Genomic DNA, 25,825 nt, shown 5'->3' on the forward strand with positions numbered 1-25,825 from the left:
GGGGTGTGGACCTTCCTGGCAATGTGGGACAGAAATCCTAGAATGAGCTAGGACTCAGCACCAAGGGATTGAGAAAACCTTCTCGACCGAAAGGGGGAAGAGAGAAATGAGACAAAATAAAGTGTCAATGTCTTTGAGACTGGATAGCAGGCAGTGGAGAAACTTAACGGGGTCTCGAAAGAAATTATGATGAAATTATTATAAGAGATTTTGTAAATGGCAACTCATGCAATGTTGTGTAACACATTTGGTAAAACTATTACCTGAAATAACTTGGAAGATAGAAAATATACATAATGGTCTCCTGAACATGTGATAGTTGTGTTCCAGGCACGATGTTGAAAGTATAGGCTACTCGCTTTTAGCTGCATATGACAATATAAGAAAGAGAAAAGTTCAGAAAGAAATGGTCAGTTTAAAATCAAATGTACAGAATAGATAGGTGATACAAAACTTGCTTGATTGAGAAATAAACTTTAGTATTCCAAGCTAGTAAAAGCTTTTCAAATTAAGATTTGGTTTCAGAGCAAAGTAAAAATCAAAGATGGATGTGATGGTAACACTATTTTTTTTAGGACCTTGGATAAGTTAAGGTGTTGCCTAGTACATCTTCTCAGGTGGACAAATAAACGCTCATGGGAATCTTTTTTTTTTTTCATTAGAAAAGTTGTGATTTTACAGAAAAATTGTACATAAAATACCTATACCACCCTATTATTAACGTCTTGCACTGGTGTGGTACATTTGTTACAATTGATGAGAACACATCCTTATAATTGTACCATTGGCTACACTCCATGGTATAATTTAGGGTTCACTACTTGTGTTGTGTGTTTTTTTTTATTCTGGTGACATATAAACAACCTAAAATTTCCCCCTTTACCACACATTGAAATATATAATTGTTATTCATTACATTCACAATATTGTGCTTCCATCAACACTCTTTTCCATCACCCCAAACAAAAACCCTGTATCAATTAAGCATTTCTTACTCATATGACCCAGCAATTACACTCCTGGACAATTATCCAGAGAAATGAAAGCTTATGTTCACTCAGAAGTGCATACAACCGAATGTTCATAGTAGCTTTATTTATAATAGCTCCAAACTGAAAACAACTCAGATATCCTTCAAGAAATGAATGGATAAAGAAACCGTGGTATGTCTGTACAATGGAATATCACCCACGAATAAAAAGAAATGCACTATTGCTACACACCGTGCAGGCTCTCAGAGGGATAATGTCGGGTGAAAAAGGACACGCTCAAAAGGCTACATAACATATGACTGTATTTGTATGACCTTCTCCAAATGACATAGTTATAGGTGAGGAACCGGGACGTGTTGGACGCCGCGATCTCAGGACTGGCGTGAGGAGAGTTGAGTGTAAAGGGGTAGCATGAGGATTTCCTTGGCAGTGGTGGAACAGCTCTGTGCCCTACTTGGCATGGTGGTTATGCAAATCCAGAGAGACGATAAAATGGCATAAACATACTAACAAAAATGGGAATGCACAAATGCTGGGGAGGTCTGAGAAAGGTCTGTGGTCTAGTCAGTTTACTGCGCCAATGTCGGTTCCTTGGTTTGGATCATGCACCATAGTGATGTAAGCTGCTGTCACACGGGAAGCTGGGTGATGGACACACGGACTCTTCTGTGCTATTTTTGCAACTTCTCAGGGGCCTGTAACTGTTTCAAAAGAAAAATCACTTATATAGTACCACAATAAAATTTTAGAGAAGTAACGTTTAAACGTGTCTTCATCAGCACTTCACATGGGGCAAAGGGCAGATCTCAAGGTGGGTGGAGTCCTGCAGTCTGATGATTTATGGCTTAAGAGGAAGATGTTGTCATCAATGGCATCTTGGTTCCTGAGATAGTTATGCAAAGGGAACTGTGCACCACACAGTGCAATGAACCGAAGTGGGAGAGAGAAACCTCGACCCTCATATCTCGGGGACAAAGAGGGCAGGAGGAGGGCTGCAATCGCCCCTGCTCTTTGATCTGCAAAGCTGAAGACAGGATTTGGCTCGAGCAAAAGGGACGCTATGCTCACAGACTTCCTATCCCTGCTTTGCCTTGGTGAGTCTCCAGGACGGGGACAAATGGGTTGGGATTGTTGAGAAAAGTCACGATGAAGTGGGAGTTTAAGGTGGGAAGGATGGCGGATACAGAAAGGCTGGCCTCCTCGATTGAAGGTTCACTGTGTGTCAGGGTCCGTGGGATGTGGTTGTCACGTGCATTCACTAATCCTGGTGTTCACACCTGAGAGGTGAGGAACCCAACATACAGAGGCCAACATGGCTGAGAAACACACAACTAAGACGAGAACTACAAGCCCGTATCCTCCCGACACGACCACCTTGCTGTGAGCGCTGCACTAGAATATCAGTAGGGCAAGACTGAGATGTCTGAAGGGTGTGAAGCTTTGGGTTTGGGCACAAGGCATGCAGAGAAGAGCTAGGTCCGAGGACGAAGAATAAGAAGGAAATTTTTCTGCTCAGCCATACTCTGAAGTCAGTTTTAACCCTTATTAATTGGACATAATGTAATCAAATAGATGTCAGACTGTGAAAAAGAAAAATCTGGATTATGATACTGAGTGAGTAAGGGAATGACCTCTTCTCCCCTCTCACCCTTTCGTGACCATTGTTTTTGGGGAATGATCTGCCACACAAGGAGCTCGAGTCCAATTCTTTGGGGAAGTTGCTGAGAAACTGGCATCAAGATGGAAGTTCTGTTCTCTGGGATATGGTCTTCTGAAGATGTCAGAAAGGTCCCAGGTCCTGTCCAGCCAATATTCAGAGAACGCTATTCATGAAAGCTTAGAGAAAACATCCTGGCGACATTCAATCCCTGAATCAAGTGTTCTGGAGAGCAGATATACTATAGCACATTTTGAGGTTGCTAACAGGAGCTAATACTTTTAATCATTCATTGTCTTTAAACTTATTTCAGATGAACCTTTGATATTTGTGTCTGTATACATCTTGGTTACAGAGGGCAAAAGTACCTAACATAATTTTTTTTTAATTTATTGAGGTAAAACTTGGACACAAATTTTTTTTTCAACATTTTAAAGTGTGCAACCCTGTGGCATTTAGCACATTCACAGTTGTTGTGCAAACATTATCTCTACATGGTTTCTAAACATTTCCTCACGCCCACAAGGAAACCCTGCACCCATTAAAACAGCCATCTCACTTTCTCCTTTCCCTCATCCTGGAAACCATTAGTCTGCATTCTGTCTCTGTGGATTTGCCTATTCTGGACATTTTGTATAAATGAAATCATGCGATCTGTGACCTTTTGTACCTAGCTTCTTTCCACTCAGCATCATGTTTTCAAGGTTCATGCACATTGTAGTGTGTATTACCTCATTTCTTTTTATGGCTGCATAATATCTTACATAAAAATTTTAAGCTTTCTAGTTGATGTGTTTGAAAGGATCTGTTCAGTTGTAGATACCTAGCAGTCTTTTCTAGGAACTATGGTTTCTAACGCCACCCACTCCTCCCTGTCTCAGTTGAAGATAATAGCACCTACGTAGCGTGGAAATTTTACAGCTCTCCATTTGATGTATATAAAGATACATGGAAAGAATATGCTAAATTTTAAAAGTATGGTAATCGGAAAATATGCATAAAGATGGTAGCTGTATGGAAGGATCTGTTAAATGGTACATACTTGCTAATTGGTAGTTTTTAAGCTCTAATTATTTACTGAGAAATAGGGTTCCCAACATCCTCTCCTCCACACCTCATGTTTCTACTAATACTCCCAAAGAGCTCCCATGCTCACCTTTATTCTGTGCTTGTCGATGAGATCCTGTGTGCTTGTAGGGCATGGGTCTCTTTGCACAGGACAGCCAGTCCTCTTTTCCCAGGTCAAACGTGGCTCTTTGCTAAGAATAATGGGATTTACGATGGACAAGTAAAACATATGGAATAAAAATAAATAATAGGGGGAACAAATGTTAAAATAAATTTAGATTGAAATGCTAGTGATCAATGAAAGGGAGGGGTAAGGGGTATGGTATGCATGACTTTTTTTCTGTTTTCTTTTTATTGCTTTTGCTGAATTGATGCAGATGTTCTAGGAAATGATCATGATGATGAATATACAACTATGTGATGATAGTGTGAGTTATTGATTATATAACAAGCATGGAATGCTCATATGATAAGAATGCTTGTGTTTGTATGTGGTTATGTATCATAAATAAAGAATAAATAAATTAAAAAAAGAAAAGGAGGGGCAAGGGGTATGGTATGTATGAATTTTTTTGGTTGCCTTTTTATTTCTTTTTCTGAATCGATGCAAATGTTCTAAGAAATGATCATGATGATGAATATGCAACTATGTGATGATATTGCGAATTACTTTAACATTTACCATATATGTAGAATGGAATGATCATATGTTAAGAATGTTTGTGTTTCTTTATTGTCACATTTAAAAACATTTTTTAATTAATTTAAAAAAATAATAAGGGGATTTAGCATTTAAACAGAAAGTGGTTAGTAGCAAAGCTGAGGTGACATGAGTCTAAAAGCAGGAGGGTGCGGGATGGAGGTGGGGATCTGAAAGGAGGTCATGAGACCTGGGACACCGGGACCTCCAGGAGAGGTTTACCTGCTGTTCTAGTTTGCTAGCTGCCGGAATGCAATATACCAGAAATGGAATGGCTTTTTAAAAGGGGAATTTAATGAGTTGCTAGTTTACAGTTCTAAGGCCGAGAAAATGTCCCAATTAAAACAAGTCTATAGAAATGTCCAATCTAAGGCATCCAGGGAAAGACACCTTGGTTCAAGAAGGCCGATGAAGTTCAGGGTTTCTCTCTCAAGTGAGAAGGCACATGGTGAACACAGTCAGGGCTTCTCTCTCAGCTGGAAGGACACATGGTGAACACCGTGTCATCTGCTAGCTTTCTCTCCTGGCTTCCGGTTTCATGAAGCTCCCTGGGAGGCCTTTTCCTTCTTCATCACCAAAGGTCGCTGGCTCGTGGTCTCTCTGCCTCGTGGTGCTGCAGCATTCTCTGCTGTCTCCGAATCTCTTCCATTCTCCAAAATGTTTCCTCCTTTACAGGACTCCAGAAACTTATCAAGACCCACCCAGGTGGGTAGAGACATGTCGTCGCTTAATCCAGTTTAACAACCACTCTTGACTAAATCACTTCATCCAGGGAGATGATCTGATTACTGTTTCAAACATACAGTATTGAATAAGGAATGGGATTTTGATTAAAACATGGCTTTTCTAGGGGACATACATCCTTTCAAACCAGCACACCTGCCTATCAATCCTCAGCCAAGAACAGGGTCTCTGTTCATTTCCAAGCTCCCATCTTGGGGGATCCATGCTCTGCATGGATAACTGCGCCATAGCAAGGCACAGACGTCCTGAGACACTCGGTTCTCCGGAGGATTTCAGGAGCTTCCCTGAAAAACAAAACCCAAGGCTGGTGTCCCACTCGTCCCACAGGTTTGTAGTGGAAGGGTATTTAAAGACCAGAGCTCAGACTACAGCAGAAGGGGAGGCAGGCTGAAAAATGGAGAGATCAAAGTTGTATGCAAGGGCAACGTTTGGGCCCAGAAAAATGTATGGAATTATTTGGGAGAAGAAGAAAGACCTGGTCAGGGAGAGAAATTTTTCTGCATCTGAATGATGGAGGAAACTCTTCCCCCACACGCCATAGTAAAGTAACATTTCCATTATTTAAGGGGAAAAGGCAAAAACTGAAATCACAGAAAATGTGAGAAGAAAATGTAGGGAAATCTGAAGGATTTCTAAATGGAAATCTAGATGAAAGGCTTCGTGGTGAAAGCAACAGAATAAATCAGAAAAGATTGTTAGGAATTTTCTACATAAACATGATAACTTCTGGATGCTAAATAATGGGACAAAAGTAAAAGGTAAAAGAGAAATCTGGAAAATATCTATAAGGAATGGGTTGAATCTTAAATTAGTCATGTTTTCTCAAAGACAGGTGCACAATTCACTTCTCACTGAGGTTTCCATTACAGGGCTCTGTCTGGGCTATGAAGATGAGAAAAAGAATGGTGAGTTTTCTCCCACTTCAACTCTATTTCTTCATGCATCCCAACCCTCTTGACATTTTCCCCTTAATCCTCTGAATTCTAGAAGGGGCTCCATCTAGATAAAGAATCTAATTAATTCTGGATTCTTTCCAGAGAAATTTCCCAAGCCCTCTCTCATTGCCTGGCCCAGCTCAGTGGTAGAACCCAAGAGCAACGTGACTCTCAAGTGCCAGTCTCCTGTCCAGAATGCTACGTTCGTGCTGGAGAAGTTGCATGACTCTGGGTTCAAACAGCAGAGCTCAGCAGGAGACGATGCTGAGTTCCATCTCAGTGACCTGGAGCCTAAGGATGCTGGGAGGTACTTTTGTACCTACAACACAATCACCTCCCATAAGTGGTCAGAAAAGAGTGAATACCTGCAGTTGGTGGTCACAGGTGAGGGGGCAGCCTCATGTTTGTTCTCTGACTCACGCATATACTTTCCTGCAATGTTTCCTGGCTGGGGAAGAAAGAATCCAGGGAACAAAAGGGCAGGTGCAACAACTGCAGTGTAGGAACCTGGGGAAATAGGAGCAGAATCTGGAAACAAAGCCCTCTTTGGGGATTCTGAGTGGGTTTCAATGGCATGACTATGGAAGAATGGATGGGTGAGTTCCCAGGGTCTGTGGAGGCTGGGAAACCCTAGTTTTTCCTTTACCTCCATCACCTTGTCCCTTCCAGGATCACTCCTGAAACCTTCCCTCTCGGTCAGCATGGACCCTGAGATGACGCCAGGTCAGAGTGTGATACTCCAGTGTCTGATCCCGTACCATGGAACTGAACATATGGCCATTGCTCTGCTGAAATCTGGCTTTCCAAAGCCATTACAAGTTGAGGGAATAAGGAAAAACCAAGCTGATTTCATGCTCTCAACGCTGACAAGCAATGACTCCGGAAACTACAGCTGTGTATATTACCAGTGGAGTCTACCACACTTGGGCTCCTTCCCCAGCAACAGCCTGGAGATCTGGGTCACAGGTGAGGGTATAGAATAGCACTAGCTTTTGACATTTATCCAGAATTTTCTACATTACAGTCTTCATGATAAGTAATTTACTCCCCCACCCCCCATTAGTGACTATGAGGAGCTTCCTGTGAGGATGGTTCTATCCCTAAACCTTTCTTGGAGATGATGAAACTGGGGTATACGGAGATTAAGAGACCTCCCCGATGCCACAAATAGAATTGCCTCCCGTTTGGTGTTCAAACATCAATGTAAAATCACTTCCTGTTTATGCTACAAGAGAAGAATCAGGAAGAGTGGCCAGCACTCTATGAGTGTTGCAGGGAAGGCGAGTAATGGAATATGGGGGTAAGAGGATTTGTTGGTTGGGACAGTGATGAGAGCATGGTGCAGATAGCTGAAAAGGAAAATAATAAAGAAACGGGAGAGAAGATGCATGTGGGAAGACCTATTATGGAAGTGACCTGAGATCACAGAGAAGTAGAATAAGGGATCATTTCCCACTACTGTCATCCACCCATCCATCTTTTCATCCATTAATTACTCAACAAAATCTTCCAGTTGCCTAAAGTTGCTTCCAGAGGGTCAAACTGGCTGTGTCATGGAAAATCCCAAGGAAACCCCACAATCGTTAGTGTTGTGTGGAAGTCAACACGTGCCAGCATCAGCGGCTTACCCTGGGCTTGGGGAATGGTGAGAAATGAGTTCTCAATAATATTTCACCTCTGATTACCCTCTTGCTGAAGCTCACAATCCCATCAATTATACTTCAAAAATGTAATCAACATTGATTCCCCATCATTTTCCCAGTAATTTTTTATTGCTGCCTTAAGAATTGTGTTACCCACAGTTTAGGGGGGAAAAAAAAAGCTAGTGATGAGAAGTCACTTCCTGAGCACATACTCTGGGGGATTATCTAGTTTCGCATTTTCCCCGAATTCTTCACTTCTATTTCAGTTATACCATTTCAGAAGATAGGCTATGGTGTCAATTGTTCATTTTCCAGATCAGTTACCACATATTGAGAATACTCTTATTTGCAAATCATTTTATTATTCTACTTAGTACTTACTGCAAAATGGGGATATGAATCCTTTTTTTGTGGAAGGAAAACAATTGCAAGCATCTTCAGAAAATGTCTGTCCATCTCCCCTTCAAATCTGGGTATTTTGCTATGTCATGGGCATACTGTAGTGACTGAGGCAAGCCAGGTCTGTGGATAGTAGATGCTTACACACTCACTGTAAAAGACAGAAATAAACAAGAATAATATATCAGATTAATAAAGACCCATTTGAGATGGAGAATAACTGTGAACAACATGGTATGCTTAGTTGAGTCTTCTACTTTGGGTTTCATGAGGTTGCAAGCCAGGTGTCAGCTGGGGCTGGGTTTCATCTGCAAGCTCAACTGGGTAAGCATCCACTGCTCCACCCCCAGCGTTGTCCACACTGGTCGAGTCCTCGCAGTTGTAGGATTTAGGGCAGCTCCTTTCTCAGAGCTCACAAGATGAGCGAGTCTTTAGTGAGTCTGCTAGCAAAATGGAGTCTTACATAACAACAAAATCACAGGAATGGCATCCCATCACCTGTGCAATAATCTACTGGTGAAAGCAAGTTGTGGGTCCCCCCCTTAGACTCAAAGGAAGATGATTACACAAGGGCACGGACACCAAGGCAGGGGAGTCCCGAGGGCCACCTTGGGTCTGTCCACCACAGCCATGAAGGATGATGAAGATTTGGGGAAGTGCCCTCCAGGAGAAGAATGACAAATGCAGCGTCCCAGACGCATGAGTGTCCCTGGTATGACAGAGAAAGGCAGACGGAGGAGAGCGGAATGAGAGAAGCTGGGATGGTAGATGTTCTAGTTTGCTAGCTGCCGGAATGCAATATACCAGAAATGGAATGACTTTTTAAAAGGGGGATTTAATGAGCTGCTGGTTTACAGTTCTAAGGCCGAGAAAATGTCCCAATGAAAACAAGTCTATAGAAATGTCCAATCAAAGGCATCCATCCAGGGAAAGATACCTTGGTTCAGGAAGACCAGTGAAGTTCAGGGTTTCTCTCTCATGTGAGAAGGCACATGGCGAACACAGTCAGGGCTTCTCTCTCAGCTGGAAGGGCACACGGTGAACACAGTGTCATCTGCTAACTTTCTCTTCTGGCTTCCAGTTTCATGAAGCTCCCCGGGAGGCATTTTGCTTCTTAATCTCCAAAGGTTGCTGGCTCATGGGCTCTCTCCCTCATGGTGCTGCAGCATTCTCTGCTCTCTCTGAATCTCCCATTCTCCAGAATGTTTCCTCTTTTATAGGACTCCAATAAACCAGTCAAGACCCACCCAAATGGGTGGAAACATGTTGTCACCTAATCCAGTTTAACGACCACTCTTGATTAAATCACATCATCCAGGAAGATGATCTGATTACAGTTTCAAACATACAGTATTCAATAGGAATAATTATGCCTTTATAAAATGGGATTTTGATTAAAACATGGCTTTTCTGGGGGCATACATCCTTTCAAACCAGCACAGTAGAGAAGGCTCAGAGTATGCATTAGAAAAAGCCTTGTATCGTCCCCTAAAAGAACAAGGAGCCACTGATGAGGAAAGTGGTGTGAGTCTATTGATGTGCTTAAAGGATCCTTGTGGTTGCTTTTAGAATATAGGGAATTGCTGTGGCGCAAAGGGACAGCACTTGTGGCACTCCAGGCAACAGGGTATTTTAATTTGAACTAAATGTTGTCACTGGGGAGCTACGGATAGGGATTGATTTTTAGATGCATTTTGAGGTACATTTTTGAGATAGAACTCATTGGTATTGGTAATGGGCTGAATGTAGTGACGAAGGGAAGGAAGATATAAATCATTGCTCCTAGATTTTGAATTTAGAATATGGGTAAATGATAGTGCTCTTTGCTAAGTTGGGGAAGATTGGGAAGGAACAGGATTGGAAGGTGAAATTAACAGTGTCATGGAAAATAGTATCAAAATCCACGAGCACTGGGTGGACCCCAGTGGCTCAGCAGGCAGAGTTCTCGCCTGCCATGCTAGAGACCCAAGTTCAATTCCCGGTGCCTGTCCAAGCAAAAAAAAATTGAGGAGTATTAAGTAAAACAATCTGAAGTTCTGACTTTGGTCTGGAGAGCCAGGAGCATCCAGGGGACGGAAAACACAGTCTCTCCTCTGCAGCACCCACGGGACGTGTAGATGATGAGTGGGCACCAGGAATTGTGCCCCCAGGCTTCCCTTATCATCATCACGACTCCTTTTCTTGCATCTTGTTTCCTAGGTGACAAGAAAGGACATGGAGCTCCCTTAATTAAAAAAGCAGGTGAGAAAATTAGAAAGTGGGTGATTTCCTCACTTATGTGGTCAGAGCATGGCCTGCCTCATGGGATGGGGGCTCCTTTTGCTTCATGTGCACGCATACAATCTCTCTCTCTTTTGTTTTTATATATTTTTATTGAGAAATGTTCACACACATACAGTTCAGCCACATTATACAGTCAATGGCTCACAATATCATCACATAGTTGTGTATTCATCACCATGATGATTTTTAGAATACTGGCTTCACTTCAGAAAAAGAAACAAAAAGAAAAAACTCATACATCCCATGCCCTTACCCTCCCTCTCATTGAACACTAGTATTTGAACCTACCCAATTTTTCTAATCCTTTAATCCCCCTTATTGTTTATTTATTTTTGCCCTTTTTTGGGGGGGGGTCATCTGTCCATACCTTGGATAAAAGAAGCATCAGACACAGGGTTTTCACTATCACATGGTCACATTGTAAAAGCTGTATAGTCATACAATCTTCTTCAAGAATCAAGGCTACTGGAACACAGCTCAACAGTTTCAGGTACTTCCCTCCAGCCACTCCAATACACCATAAACTAAAAACGGATATCTATATAATGCATAAGAATAACCTCCAGGAGAGGTTGTTCCTGGAGGTTATTCTTATGCATTTCAGCCACTGAAATCTCTCAGCCACTGAAATTTTATTTTGTCTCACTTCCCTCTTCTGACCTTTTGGTCAAGAAGGCTTTCTTAATCCTATGATGTCAGGTCCCAGCTCATCCTGGGAGTTTTGTCAAATGTTACCAGGGAGATTTACACCCCTGGGAGTCATATCCCACGTGGGGGGTGGGGTGGGCAGTGAGTTCACCTGCAGAGTTGGTTTAGAGAGATAGGCCACGCCTGAGCAACAAAAGAGGTTCTCTGGGGGTAAGAATTAGACATAATTATGAGTAAGCTTAGCTTCTCCTTTGCAAGAATAGGTTTCATACGGGTGAACCCCAAGGCTGAGGGCTCAGCCTATGGATTGTTGTCCCCAGTGCTTGTGAGAATATCAGGGTTTCCCCAGATGGGGAAGTTTAATATTTCCTTTTTTCTCCCCAGTCCCCCAAGGGGACTTTGCAAATACATTTTTATTCTCTGCCCAAGTTACTCTGGGATATATTGGGGCATCGCACTAGCCTGTACAAACCAACAAGACCTCATGCCCTATTCAAGATTCTGTGTAATTATGGGACTCATGGCATCTTAAAGCCCATGTTTTTCAGTGCTATTAGGAGGGTAATACTTCCTTGTCAGGAGATTACCTCTAATGCATTTCCAGATCCCGAAGAAGTTGGTGAGTCAATCTGATTCTGAAGAAACAGCAGAGGTTGTATCACCTACCATTTCACATAATGAAAAACTGTATGAAAAGTGGGGGGACTTTGTGTAATTGGTTTGGGGAGTCTACTTACTCTGGGAAGATGTCTGATCAGAGACTTACTAAAATTTTAAGCTTCTCCAAAAACAGGTGATTATTAAAATTCTTTTTCTGATGTTGCTCTCCCATGAAGAATTACATGAGATTCTGTACTTGAATTCCCATAAATATTAGAGCTTCTAGCAGCTATGAATGAAACAAGAGCTCATCCGGACTTGAGTGGCCAATCCGAGCATCTAAATTGGCATCTATAATCCTCCCTTCTTTCAGCAACTCATACTTTTCCTGTAATCTACTCCAAAGAGCCAAAATTGTTAAAGGAAAGGTTTGTTATTTGAGCCTATGTTGGCATAATTAGCTTTATAAAAAGCATGCCAAAGTGAAAGTTAATTAATAGGAAATGACTGCTGCTACAGTTCTATGGACAGAATTCACACCAGGAAGTTTTTCTTGGAATGATCTGAAATCTGATCATTTAAGATGAGCAAGGATGTATCAGAAATGAGGTAGAAGATCTAGTGAGGTGTGAGAAAGAAAAGGAAGAGATGCTTTTCTATTTTGAGCTCTTGTATAATTAACTTTCTTTATCTTTAAATAGAGATATAATGCACCCTTTTAAAGTATGCAACTCAGTGTCCTTCAGTATATTCACCAAGTTGTATAATCGTCACCTCTAGCTACTTCTGTGATGTTTTCATCACACCAACAATAAAACCCGGCGCCCTTTAGCAGTCACTGCTCATTTCCCCCCACTTTCCATGGCCCCAGCCCTAGGAACATTGATTTACTTTCCATCTCTATGAATTGCCTACCCTGGAAATTTCATATAAAAGGAATCATGTGGTCTTCTGTGACTGGCTTCTTTCACTTAGTATAATATTTTCAAAATTTACCCATGTTGTAACATGTATATGAACCTATTCCTTTTCATAACTGAATAAAATCCCCTTGCCTGGATAGACCACATTTTGTTTTTCCATTCATTAGTTGAGGGACACTTGGGTTGTCGTGCATTTGGGCTCCTATGAATAATGCTGTGATGAGCATTACGTTCTTTTGGGCATATGCCTAAGGGTGGAATGGCTGGACTGTATGGTCATTCTATGTTTAAGTTTTGGGGAACTGCCAAATTATTTTCCAAAGTGGCTGTACCATTTTACACTCGCACTGGTAATATACATGTGTTCCAATATCTCCACATCCTTGCCAACATTTGTCATTTTCCAATTATTTTTTATAGCCATCCTAGTGGGTGTGTGTATCATTTCTTAAAACCTACTTTCTGAGTTCAGATTTGCACTACCGCAATCCTAATAGAATAAAATGTCTTAAGCACAGGCATGATGTCCCCAGCCTGTATTTGTATTCCTTGAAGCTAACGAGAAGCAGACCCCAAACTCAATTGCTATGAGAGATGAATGATGAGTTTCATCTCCTGTCTCTCACACAAGGTTAGGCTTCCTTGGTGGTGCCAGAGACTTCATTTCTGTCCCACATCAAACTGTATCCCATTGTTCAGCCTGATTCCTTCACGCCAAGATCTTAGCTTTTTTGTAATTTGTTTTGGCAATTTATTAACAGTGGTGTAAAACTTGGCCAGGCTGTGTGGACGTCACAGGATGAGCCAGGTTCAATGGGTCAGGAGCAGTAAGAAGAGGATAATGTTGCAAGAATCCACTTCTATCTATAGAATTTCTATGCAGAGGGATCTGTGGGCTAGAAGAGGGGGAGCTGAAAGGACAGGCAAAGCTGCTACTTCTCTGCTTCCATCAAGAAACCCAGATAGTCCAGGGACGCCCGTGCCTCCCAGCTTTCGTGCATCCAAGGGGCTGCACTGATAGAATTGCGGTTTGCAGGGTTTCTTGGATTTGGTTTCCCCGGAAGCAGACCCTTAAATAAGGGTTAGTGTGAAACTGACGTTTCAGGGGCTCAGGGAAGCAGAATTGGGTAGGAAAGGAGACCAAACAAAGGTCGGATTTCAAAGTACCTGGGATGATATCCTCTGCTCAACCCTGCAGAGGAATGCTGGAGACTCGCTCGGGGAGGCAAGGGACTCAAAGCGTTCATACGCCCACGAACAGCAGTCACGGGCAGGGGGGTGTCCTCGGGTCACGTAAATTCTGAGACGCTTTGGCTCCTCCCAGGCAGTCCCCAACAAGGAGACGCACATGTGCATCTGGGAAGTGGAAACAACCATGATTTAAAGTTGCATAAAAACGGTAGAGGTGGAACACTGATAGCGTCTATTGCAGAGGGAGATCAGTGTGGGCGGCATATCGGGTGAAAAAATGATTCTTGGCGTGACTGTGATCTCATTATTCTACAAAATGAATCACATTCTAGACGGGGTATTTTAAAGCCAGTGTTTTTTATCATTACCTAACTCTTCAACTCGAGTATTATTATCTCCTTCCCTACCCTTTTAATTTAACCAAATAATAACCTATCCCAGAAAAGGAAGGGATGTTTTTAAAGTATATAAGTGGGAGACCCAGTACTAGAATACAAATATATCTTACTATGCATTCTCTACTCCAGCATGGTCAATTAAGAGAGTGCCTCATTTCAGAGTTACAGATAAAGAACTATTCCAGAGATAGATAGATAGATAGATAGATAGATATAGATAGATAGATAGATAGATAGATTGATTGATTGATTGATTGATTGATTGATAGAAAAAGACATAGACATAGATATAAAAAATGTAGATATGTAGATATTGGTGGGACCAAGTGGAAAGAATCTAAGTTGAAAGGATGAAATGCTGTTAAGAGCCTCAGACCTGGCTCTCTGCAATGCAGGATCTTCATGTATCTGGGGAAAATTCTAAGACCTGAAGTTCAGGAGCAAAGGCAGTGAGGGTCTGAGTAAGTGCTTCTATGGTTAATGAGCCTTTGTCTTTAATCGCTTCTCTCCATGCCTCCTACTCCTCAAGGTTGTGTTTCTTCAGTCTGAGGAATCAGGAAAAGCAAAGAGAGGGGATAGTATGGAAGCTACTGGGAAGCCTTTATTACATTTTGCTTGCGTTAAGGTAGAACACTGAGCTTTGGATACAATTCTGGCTTGCAATCCCAGGACTCACGCATGTATGTCCCTCAGCAAGGCGATGGGAACAGTGTTTTTAAGACCTAGATGTAGTTTTGATGTAGTTTTGCACATAAGTGTTGCCAAATAGCTAATTCCTTCTATTGGTGGGAATTCTATCCCACGAGAATGATGCTTTCTGGTTTTAGACATTCTTCTCTATCCCAGACTAACACTGATGTCATCAGAAACCCTCCCCGAGTTCTCCCAGCTGGCCCCTTCTCACTGAGGAGGGACAGGTATTCCATCTCCTCCTTCGGAGAACCCCACCTACCCCACCCTGAATGGCCTCCTTGCCTAGGTCACTCCTGTTCATTACCAAGCAACAGCGATCCCAATGAAATGTGTTTGAAGCAAGAGCTGAGGCCATGCTCTCCACGTGCAGTAGGATATGACAAGTGTGACCAGAGGTAGGGATGACCCCACCGTCACGTTTCCATCTGGGGACTGACTTCAGTCGCAAAGCCCTCTTTATATGAACTGATTGGGTCTATGTGTGGTGTGGGGTCCATCGGGAGAACGAGGAAGAGTGCCAGCCTAGAAAACTGGCCAGCCCTTTGTAGTGTTTTTGTAACTGTGGGAAAATGCATATAACGTAGAAGTTCTTTCAAGCATTTTAAAGTGTAACTCAGTCGCATTAAGTACACGCATCATCTTGTGCAACCATCACCAGTATCTGTGTCCAGAACCTTTCCCCCAAACTGAAACCCTATTCCCATTAAGCAGTCCCCTCCTTAGTGTACGCCCTAAAGAACTGAGGATAGATGTCCAGACGGAGACTTGGACCTGAATGCTCCTAGCAGCACCATCCTCAGTCACCAATCTGCACAAACAACCCAAATGTCCATTGACGGATGGATGAAAAACTGTGGCATGTGCATACAGTGGGATACTATTCAGTCCAAAAAAGAAGTGAAGTACCATCCATGCTACAATATGGGTGAACCTTTGCAGGGTTTTTGAAAGTACCCTCTTGAGGAGTCCCACGTCTGAGTCAGAACAGGAGTTTGGTCTATCCCAAGTGCTATGATAGAGGACCCACCTGGGGCTACAATGAAAGTCAGGGCCAAAGCCTAGAATCAAACCCTGTTATCTTTTTCTTATGTTCTCTTCAAAGTTTTGCTAATGTTCGTCCCCAGGGAGTCTATGTAGGGACTATAATTTAGGACGTAGAAGGTATGCTTAGGAGAAGGATCCGAAAGAATCTTGCCAGAGAGGTGTAGGTCAGTTGTCCATCAAAGTAAGGGGTCTTGTCCTTCTTACTTCCTGTTTTTAAATGATAAGAGTATGTAAGACAGGGGACGTTAATGAAATCGTGGGGCCCACAGAAATGCTTACAAGTCTATTCAAAGGAGATCTGCCTTCAACAATAGATGCTCAGATGCTCCCTTAGAGTTCAGGGCTGGGACCCAGGACAAAATAGAGCTCACTGGGATTGAGTTGGTTCCTTCCTCTATGGTTCCTTCCTTTATGGATCTTAAATCAGAGTCAAAATGCCATGTGGGTTTCTCCAAATAGAACCTACCCATTCAGTCTTACTTATGCCTTTTCCTCTCCCTCCAGTTCTGTGGGACGGACTACATCATCAGTACGGTGAGATTCAACCCTAACTGTGGCTCTGCTTGTTTTCAGATTTGCTTCCCCGGCCCTCCCTCAGTGCCTCGCCCAGCTCAGTTGTGGCTCCGGGGAGTCAGGTGACTCTCCAATGTCACTCTTCGCAGCAGGGTGCCACTTTTGTCCTGGGGAAGGTGGGGTACTTAGAGGTCTTGCAGCAACAGAGGCCAGCAGGAAATCATGCAGACTTCTTATTCCAAGACCTAAATCCCAAAGATGCGCATAACTACACCTGTGTCCATTATCTAAAGAAGGAGAGCGTCCTCTGGTCAGAGTACAGCGAGTCCCTGCAGCTCGTGGTTACAGGTGAGCAACAGATGTTTCAGCGTGAGCCTCATTCTCACATGCTGCTTTTGTCTGTGAGGGCTGCTAGGACAAACACCAAGCAAAGTGGTGGCTTCGACAACAGGAATTTATTGTCTCCGGGTTTTAAAAACCACAAGTCCAAAATCAAGGTCTCGACAGGTCATGCTCTCATCCAGTCTGTAGCATCCTGTTGCTGGCTTGCCACCGTTCCTTGGGGTTCCTTGGCTTGCTTCTCTTCCCCCACCACAAGGCTTCTCCTTCTGGCCTCTACTTTTCCTGCTCAGTTGTCTGTTTCCCTGTCTGGATTTCCTCTCCTTATAAGACTTTAGCATATGGATTAAGGGCCATCCTGATTCAATTTGGCATCATCTAAATAGGATCTTTGAAGCTCCTGTTCACAAGTGAGTCCACACCTTCACAGATAATAATATCCTCAAAGGTCCTATTTGCAAGTGGGTTTACACCCACAGGAACACAGATTAAGACCTGAAGACATCTTTACGGGAGACATGATTCAATCCCCAACACATGCTAAAGTTTCCCTCTCCAAAATTTACTTGGGAAGTAGGGAGGAATGAAAGACAAAAGGAGAGATGGCACTCCCTTCTGTGTGTGTCTCAGGAAGAACAGAAATGAAATCGGTAAGCACTGTAGAAAGACTTCTCTACTCTGTTCTAGAAGATCAGAGAGTACAGGGGGCATTAGTCATCCCTTTTTTGAGAGTCCCTCAAAGAAAATCAGGGCAGAAGAGGATCTCCACATCTTTAACTCTGATGTTTCATTTTCTTCCAGGAACACATGAGAAACCCACCCTCTCTGCTTTGACAGATTCCAATTTGTCTCTAAGAGAGAATGTGGTTCTCCAGTGCCCACTTCTGTCTCACATATTCCATGCTATGGAATTTGTCTCCTGATGGATGGTAGCCTGGGGTCATTATAACACTAGAGTCTCTCAAGTAGTCAGGCTACCTTTCTACTCGAGTCAATGACAGCCAAGGAAGCTGGAAACTACAGTTGTGTTTATTGCGTGACATCCCCGACTTGGGTGTCACGTCCCAGTGACAACCTGGAGATTGTAGTGGCAAGTAAGGGTGAGAAAGGACTTGAAAATGAGCTTGGAGTTGTACAGAAGTGGGAACTGGAACTATGGAACCAGTCCTGAGTGAGAGCAGCTTGGGGGAAAACTCCCTTCAGAGTGGTGGAGATGGATGAACCATTTATGAGGGTCAGGATGGAGCCAGCCCCCAGGATGATGGAATGGAAACCTGTGAAAATAAGAGGAAGAGCGTGGGGTATGGGAAGTTGACAACAAAAGTCACTTTAGATATTGGGGATGAGGAAGATAGGGAGGACTCTCCTCCTCCAGGGGTCTGAGCTAATCTCATGAATCTCCTGACAAATCAGAGTTGTACCACCTGTCTTAGTTTCCTAGACTGTGCACCCAAGAACATGGCCACAAATGACATGGCTTAAAACAACAAAACTGTGTTGTATCTCACAGTTCTGGAGGCTAAAACTCCAAAATCAAAGTGTCGGCCGAGCCATGTCCCTCTGAAATCCTTCCTCGCTTCCTTCTTTTGGCTTCTGATGTTTGCCAGCAATCTTTGCTTTCCCCGGTTTGTTGATGCAACTCCCCAATCTCTGCCTCTGTCTCCCCATGACCATGTTTCTCTCTTGTCTACGTCTCCTTCCCTTTTCTCATGAGGCCCCCAGTTATATCAGATTAATCTTAACCAATTCCATTGACAATGACCCTGTTTGCCAGTCAGTCACATTCTGGGATGGTGGGGGTAGGACTTCAACCTGTCTGTCTCAGGGACACAATGCAACACATAAGAGTACCTGTTATGAAAAATACACAAGGACTGAAGAGAGCAGGGGAAATTAGAATAAAGGAGGCCCTCGGGAATTTGCTCCCTGTGTTTTAGCACTGCTGTGAAGCACTCTTTGTGGCTTGCCTTCTTGGCCAAAAGTTTGTGTGTCAGAATGGGGCAGACTGTGAGATGGAGAGGTCATGAATACCCATTTTCTGGAGATTCCTCAAAGCCTTCTGTTTTCTGTGAATGGTGTGGAGAGGAGGAGTTTATGGGACCCACAAATCTGACCTGGAAAAGTCTCAATTTCTTTTCAGCCCTGGGAGTTTCAGACAAAACTGGGATTACATGTGTCACGTCTATGTAGCACAGTTTGGAAATCCCTGGATGCTTTTTCTGGCAATGTCTCAGAGATCTCCTTGTAAGGTCAGGCGGGATCTAAAATCTCTTGGCAGATTATGGGGTTGGACAAGCTCATTGCCATCCTAAGTCTTTAAATTCATCAGTAAAGAACCTGTCTTCGTCATCTCACCAAATAAGTGGAGTGGAAACTTAAGACAAATAAGTTGTTTTGAGGAAAATTCAAGGGCTGAATCTGTTTGCCACGACTTTGAGCCATGTTTTCTGCTCGTCCATGAAGTCAGAAGCAGAAATGTGAACCCCATCAACTGAATCCTTTTGAAATGTAAACACGTGCCTGTAAACTGCAAAGAATTGTCTGCTTTGAGAAAAGACTCCCATTAGCCAATTAGAGTAATTACATGGATTAAGATTTAAAAAAATAAATAAATAAAAATAAAGAGCCTGTCTTGCAGAATACATACAAATTCCTTGAAAAATGTCTCCACTCCCTCCTAAAATTTCTTCCTCTCCTTCTTTCATTTCCCTTTCCTTTCATCATCCTCCTTCCTCCTGTTCCCCTCTTCACCTGCCTTAGTCTCATACCAGGGAATCCATGATGCTGACCTGAACCTAGTTTCAACGGAAACCACTAAGAAAATAGAGGATTTTCCTTTCCATTTCATGGGTCTATAAGCAATACAGGGAGCATCCTTTTAGATATTCACGTCCTGTCGTGAAAGCATTCTAACGTAATCTCTTTTCTAGATGGAGATAAAGGAGGGAGCATCATATCCTCAAAGCAAGGTAATGACATCGGGTCTAAGAGGAAATGTGAAGCGTCCTGAAATAAACTGTGCAATCCGGGCTGAGATAGAATCCCTGCTTCTTAGTCTCACTGGGACAATTGCTACTTTAAAAAAAAATGGGCTTTAGAATCAGATCATCTTAGGTTCTATATCTCATTTCTCTTCTGAGTGACCGTCAGCAAAATTATCTCACCTCTCTGAACCCATTCAATCTTCTCTTTGCAGAAGAAATGAAAAATCTGACTTTACGCAGTTGTTTGTGTGGATTTAAGGAGATGACATACGTGTAGCAAGACAAGATATGTAAAGCAGGAAGCAAATAGTGATTGGTGGTTATTAGTCCTATCGATTCATTGGTTATGATAAAAGTTACGATTATCTCTACTTTGGGTAGGAGTTTAGACATTAAAGACTCAGAAGAGAAAAAGCCATTTTCTCAGTTCTGACTAGAAACAATAGATGCTGATGTCGGTAAGTTTGTTAACTCTTGGTTCAGCAAACTTTCTGTTATGGACCACATGGTAAATATTTTAGTTCTGTGAGCCAAGCGACACACCTGAGGATATGGGGTGCACTTATGTGATGAGAGCTAAGGAAACAAATTTCCACCAACTTTTTTATCGACAAAATTCCCCGTGCCCTGTGAAGTCATGACACAGAAGCAGTGGCAATGTCTTCGTGGCCACAGTAAACTGGGGCTCTGCTCTGTTGTCCGGTCTCATGCCTTCGACCAATTTTTCCTCCATGAATTTCTGACTTTATTGACAGACCATCGCTGCATTTACGTAAACTCAGAAAACATTTTAGCTAAGAATTTCAGTTATTTTCAGCTAGAACGGTTAATATGTCCACTTCATTATCTGACCAGCACGTATAGCACATTTTTTCCTAATATTAGTAGGATTGGGGGGGGGGGGGTGGAGAGAAGTAAATGAATGGATTCAATGTGTCATTTTGAGTTCAGAAGGAGAGAAAACAATCCTTGAATCTGAGTGGGAGTTTGGACTTTAATCTATTATTAGCCTTTTCAATCTCTAGCTTTACAGTTAATTATGCAAATGTTTATCTCACTGGATGTTCTAGTTTGCTAGCTGCTGGAACACAATATACCAGAAACAATGTCTTTTAAAAAAGGGAATTTAGTAAGTTGCAAGTTAACAGGTGTTAGGCTGTGGAAATATCCCAATTAAAGCAAGATATAGAAATGTTCAATCTAAGGTATCCAGGGAAAGATACCTTGATTCAAGAAGGCTGATGAAGTTTAGGGTCTCTCACCCAAGTGGAAAGGCACATGGCAAACATGGGCAGGGTTTCTGTCTCGGCTGGAAGGGCACATGGCAAACACGGCATCATCTGCTAGCTTCCTCTCCGGCTCCCTGGGACTTCTTTCTTCTTCCTTCTTCCTTCTACATCTCCAAAATTCGCTGGCTGGTGGACTCTCTGTTCCATGGTTCTCGTGGCATTCTGTCACCCTTCTCTGCTCTCTCTGAATCTCTTTTATAGGATTCCAGTAAACTAATCAAGATGCACCCAGAATGGGTGGGGACATGTCTTCCACCTAATCCAGTTTAACAACAACTCTTGATTGCATCACATCTCCAGGGAGATGGTCTAATTAAAGTTTCAAACATACAGTACTGAATAGGGATTAGAAGAAATGGCTGACTTTACAAAATAGGATTAGGATTAAAGGATGTACATACATCCTTTCAAACTGGCACACTGGATTAGGGAGTTACCTGGAACATTTCAGAATATCATTTATCTCATATTTCCATACCCCGTGCCCAACACAGACCTCATGGGCGACTCTTCTTACAAAGCTGGGCACACTCAGGGTCAAATCCAACCTGGGGTGCAACTTTGGGCCATTCGCTTTAAGTCTTGGAATTTATTTTATGAATAAAATGGGGATGATAAATCCATCTTGCTTGCGTCTTGTCAGGATGAGAAAGAGTGTTTAGGAGGCAGGTATTGCAGCGTCAGCTCTCAGCATATGATCAGTATTTTTGCTATTGGTTAAAGACTTGTTGGGAATTTCCCAAGTGTGAGGCATTTTTCTAACCTTCTGTAAACGCATCGGCATGAACGTATTGACCCCTGACCATCTAATAAGGTAGGTACCATTGATAACTTCATTTCACAGGTGGGGAATGAGTGCAGGGAGGTTAGGTAAGTTCTCTAAGGTGGTTGGAAGCCCCAGCTCCGAAGTGGCAGAGCCGAGATTTCAACCCAGGCAGTCAGACTTCTCTCGGCTGTTCGGCCAAGCTGTCTCCGTGCGTTTCAGGATCCAAACGGACTCGCTGACCTGCTCCTCTCCCCCTAGACTCCAGAGTCATCTTCCTCATGACCTTCAGCTGCCTCGTCATCATCCTCCTCTTCCTCTCGGTGCTCCTCATCTACAGACGCTTTAAGCCTGGTGAGTGCGGAGAATAGAGGAACAGCTCCGGGAAGGGGAGAAGTAGAAGGATGGACTTTCTCCTTAAATTCCTCCCCATCTTCTTCGAGATTCAGCACATGACAAATCCACCAAGAGGCCACATTCGGGCCCCCCTAAGTCCCACGCCACGAGTGCACCCCACACCCAGCCCCACCGTGGCCCTCACCCTGACCTCCCAGCCTTGCTGTGCTCTTGCCCCTCTCCTTTCCACCTCTCCAATCCCCTTATTCTTGCCCTAACATCTCCAGATTCCAAACCTTAATGTATTTTTCTCTCTCAGAGCCAGCCATTCCAAACTTCCCAAGTGGGAGGCAAGAGGTCACTGACAAAGGAAGAAATTAAGGGAGAATCATGGCTTGGAAGGAGCAAGATCTGATTCTGCAACCTGGGAACTGATTTTTTTTTTTCTCTCCCTTTCTCTCTCAGATGGTGCTTTATCCAAGCAGGAAAGGACATCCCTCTCGGTGAGTCTCCCTTCAGGAATTCTCACAAGGGCTCCCTTATCACCATAGACTCATCGTGGCTGCCTCCCTGGTTTTGTCCGTACTCTGGCCTCTGAGTTTTATCTATGCCTCCTACACCTACAGTTGGCATAGGTGTGTTAGCACAGTGGTTACGAATGTGTACTATGAACTTGGAGTGGCTGGATTCCAGTTCCCAGCGCCTACTATTTATCATCTCCGTGGTCTTAGACAAGTACTAAACCCCTGCAGTCACTTCATTTCCGACCAGGCGTAAAGCTCCTATTTAAAAAGGTTTTGTTGTGGGAATTAAGGGGTACAATGAATACAAAGAATTTATCAACAGGAACACTCACCCATTGCTGGTGGGAATATAAAAAGGTGCAGCCACTGTGGAAGGCAGTCTGTGGTTCACTAAAAATCTAAGTATAGAATTACCATATGACCGGGAAATCCCACTTCCAGATAGAATTGAAAATTTCAAAAAAAAAAAAAGGAAAATAGTTCTCACATAGATACTCATAGTGACATTACTCACAATTGCCAAAAGATGGGAACAACCCAAGTTCCCATCAATAGGTAAATGGATAAACAAAATGTGATATAAACATACAATGGACTATTATTCAGCTGCAAAAGGAAATGAAATTATGATATGTGCAACAACATGGGTGAGCCCTGAAGACATCACGTTCAATGAAATAAGCAGACAGAAAATGGCAAATATTATATGATCTTACTGTCATGAAATACTTAGAATACGCAAATTCATAGAGTCAGAAACTAGAACGTGGGTCGCCAGGAGACGGTATAGGGGTACGGGATAGGGAGTTAGTGCTTAAATTGTGCAGAGTTTCTGTTTGGGTTGATGGAAAAGTTTTGGTAATGGATGGTGCTGAGAGTAACACATTTTAAAAGTAATTAACAGTACTGAATTATATATTTGAATGTGGTTAAAAGGGGAAATTTTAGCTAATATATATGTCACTGGAATAAATATTTTTAAAAGAACAAGCATAGGACTGTACAACTCAGGCTGTAGGCCCTAATGTAGATGACGGATCATAGTTAATAACGCAATTTCAAAAATATTCCTTCATCAATTGTACCACCCCAATGCAAGTTGGTATGTGGAGAATCTGTATTTTATGCACGAATTTTTTGAAAACTACAACTTCTCTAATTAAAAAAAAAAGAACTTTTATCAAATTAAAAAAATTAAAACAAAATAACTTATCAGAGTATCTGGCCAACATCAAGTGTTAAATTATAAGCATTGATTAACAAACTGCTGACCTGGTGTATTATGAATGGTATGGGTTCATTTGTTGATAATGAAAAATGTTATACGAATATAATACAACAACGTGACAACTGCATCAGCTTTTCTTATATGTTGGTAGTTCTTATTCTCAAAACCAAACATTCACATTAATTACTACGAACCCCAGCTACGATTGGTGACTGATATTGTTTTACTTTACCTTGGTTGAAAGCCTTCTCCTCCCTCAAGGGTAGTCTTTCTAAAACAGAGCTGGCAACAGAATTTTCCGCAGTGATTGAAGTGTCCCGTGTCTGTGCTATCCAATAGCAGAGACATTGGCAAGGTATGGCTTTTGCACACCTGAAATGTGGCTGATGTGACTGAGGACCCAAATTTAAACGTAAGTTCTCCGTGTGGCTGGCGGCCACCATCTTGGACTGCACAACTCCAACAGCCCATCTGGGCCTCTCTTCCCCAAAGGCCGCAGATCTCCAGGGAGTGACCAGTGCCGAGCCGAACACAAAAGCAAGGACTGAGGCAGCTTCTGTGTCCCCCGAGGAGCTCCCAGAGTCCTGCGAGCTTGCAGTCCTGAACGTGTAGGAGTTGGCTAGCAGGAGCCGGTGGCAGAAGGGTTTCTTCTGTGGGAAGGAGTGACTGGATTCAGGTGGCCAAGGTGACTGGAAATGTGGAAATCCAGATGACCCTGTGTCCCTCACTCACAGCCCTCACTAATAAAGTTAAGTTTCTCTCATTTTGTTTCCACACCTCTCAGAAATGACTGGGTCCATTTTCACGAGCTCTGGAGTATGAGTTTAGGATGATATGACTTAAAACATAGGCTAAGAATATAAGTTTTAAAATATTGAGGCTGGTGGCAATCATAATATTCTTCTGAGAAGTTAGCACTTAGAAGAAATTGTCCTCCAGAGAAGTCCTTGTGAGTGCAGGTCAGATGAGGCAAACCCTCACAATGATTTAAAAAAAACTAAAGGTCACATTCAACTGTGAGCTAACAATTGGAACCCAAAGTCTAGCTTTCCCCCAGGTAAGCAGCTAAATGTTGTTGGTTAATGATTCCTCAAGCTATGCTGGTCTCAAGTCAGGAGTGGTTCCCTCTCCAACATGAGTGTGAGCGTTTTCTTAGTGGATTTACACTTCTGTTTGTGCTATTTATTAGTGATCTCCCTTTTCCTGGTAGACCAGCCACACGCCACGTAAAATCACATCCTGAGTACCGGCACCAGCCAGCTTCTCAGAATCTGTTGGAGAGTCACGGGAAGTTTAGGGGCATGAGTAGCTTTGATTTCTGGAATAGAGTCTTTGTCTCCTAATTAACACAGGTGTGTCTTGCTATGGGCAGGAGGCAGAGGCTGTGTTTGGCTCTCTGACCTGTGACCATGTAGGCAACAAGGTCTCAGGTTTCCCACTGAATGCATTCTTCACTCATCTTTCCATGGGGTCAGGCCAGGCTAGGAGAAAAACGCTATGGGGAGAGCCCCAAAGAAGAGTGAAATTTAGGGCTCAAGTGTTGAAATTGGAATCCAAATTCCTCTTTCCTAAAGAGAAAAATCCTCCCCCTTTTTCCTAAATTTTTGTTAAATAATGAAGACCTTGTATGTTGCCATTTTCTTACAACTTCGAAAAACCTAAAGGATGCATTGGGACTAGACATAGAATATATATGAATTTTGTCACTTTGTGCCTATATAATTTAATTAATTTATGGTAATATATAGTTGTGAGGACTTTTCTGAATGTGAATTTTTTTTGTTACAGTAGTACCAAATTATCACTTATGAGCAACCAGAAGCTTACCAGGTTATGCCATTGGATTAGATTTGAAAGTCTTTTCTTAGTATGTATTGAATGACAGTGTAAAGAGTTTGAATGTGTAAATATATACTTAACTCATAAGCATA

At 42.6% G+C, this 25,825-nt stretch overlaps 1 protein-coding gene and 1 long non-coding RNA gene across 2 annotated transcripts; one reads left to right on the forward strand and one right to left on the reverse strand.

The window, feature by feature from the left end:
• Window positions 1-1,256: 1,256 nt before the first annotated feature.
• LOC143658669 (uncharacterized) lies at window positions 1,257-24,941 on the reverse strand. The gene is made up of 4 exons (XR_013163275.1): window positions 24,127-24,941; window positions 8,121-8,289; window positions 3,806-3,908; window positions 1,257-1,693 (listed from the first exon to the last, which is right to left on the reverse strand). It is a non-coding gene; the product is annotated as an uncharacterized LOC143658669 (long non-coding RNA).
• VSTM1 (V-set and transmembrane domain containing 1) lies at window positions 1,845-25,825 on the forward strand. Its single transcript, XM_077130832.1, has 10 exons — window positions 1,845-2,086; window positions 6,031-6,066; window positions 6,199-6,480; window positions 6,766-7,062; window positions 10,338-10,379; window positions 16,492-16,779; window positions 19,701-19,739; window positions 22,068-22,160; window positions 22,608-22,645; window positions 24,387-25,825. The coding sequence occupies exons 1-10, from the start codon at window positions 2,053-2,055 to the stop codon at window positions 24,504-24,506; spliced, it is 1,269 nt and encodes a 422-aa protein (XP_076986947.1). The 5' UTR covers window positions 1,845-2,052; the 3' UTR covers window positions 24,507-25,825.

Source organism: Tamandua tetradactyla, chromosome 16, assembly GCF_023851605.1.
Source record: "Tamandua tetradactyla isolate mTamTet1 chromosome 16, mTamTet1.pri, whole genome shotgun sequence".
Taxonomy (NCBI): domain Eukaryota; kingdom Metazoa; phylum Chordata; class Mammalia; order Pilosa; family Myrmecophagidae; genus Tamandua; species Tamandua tetradactyla.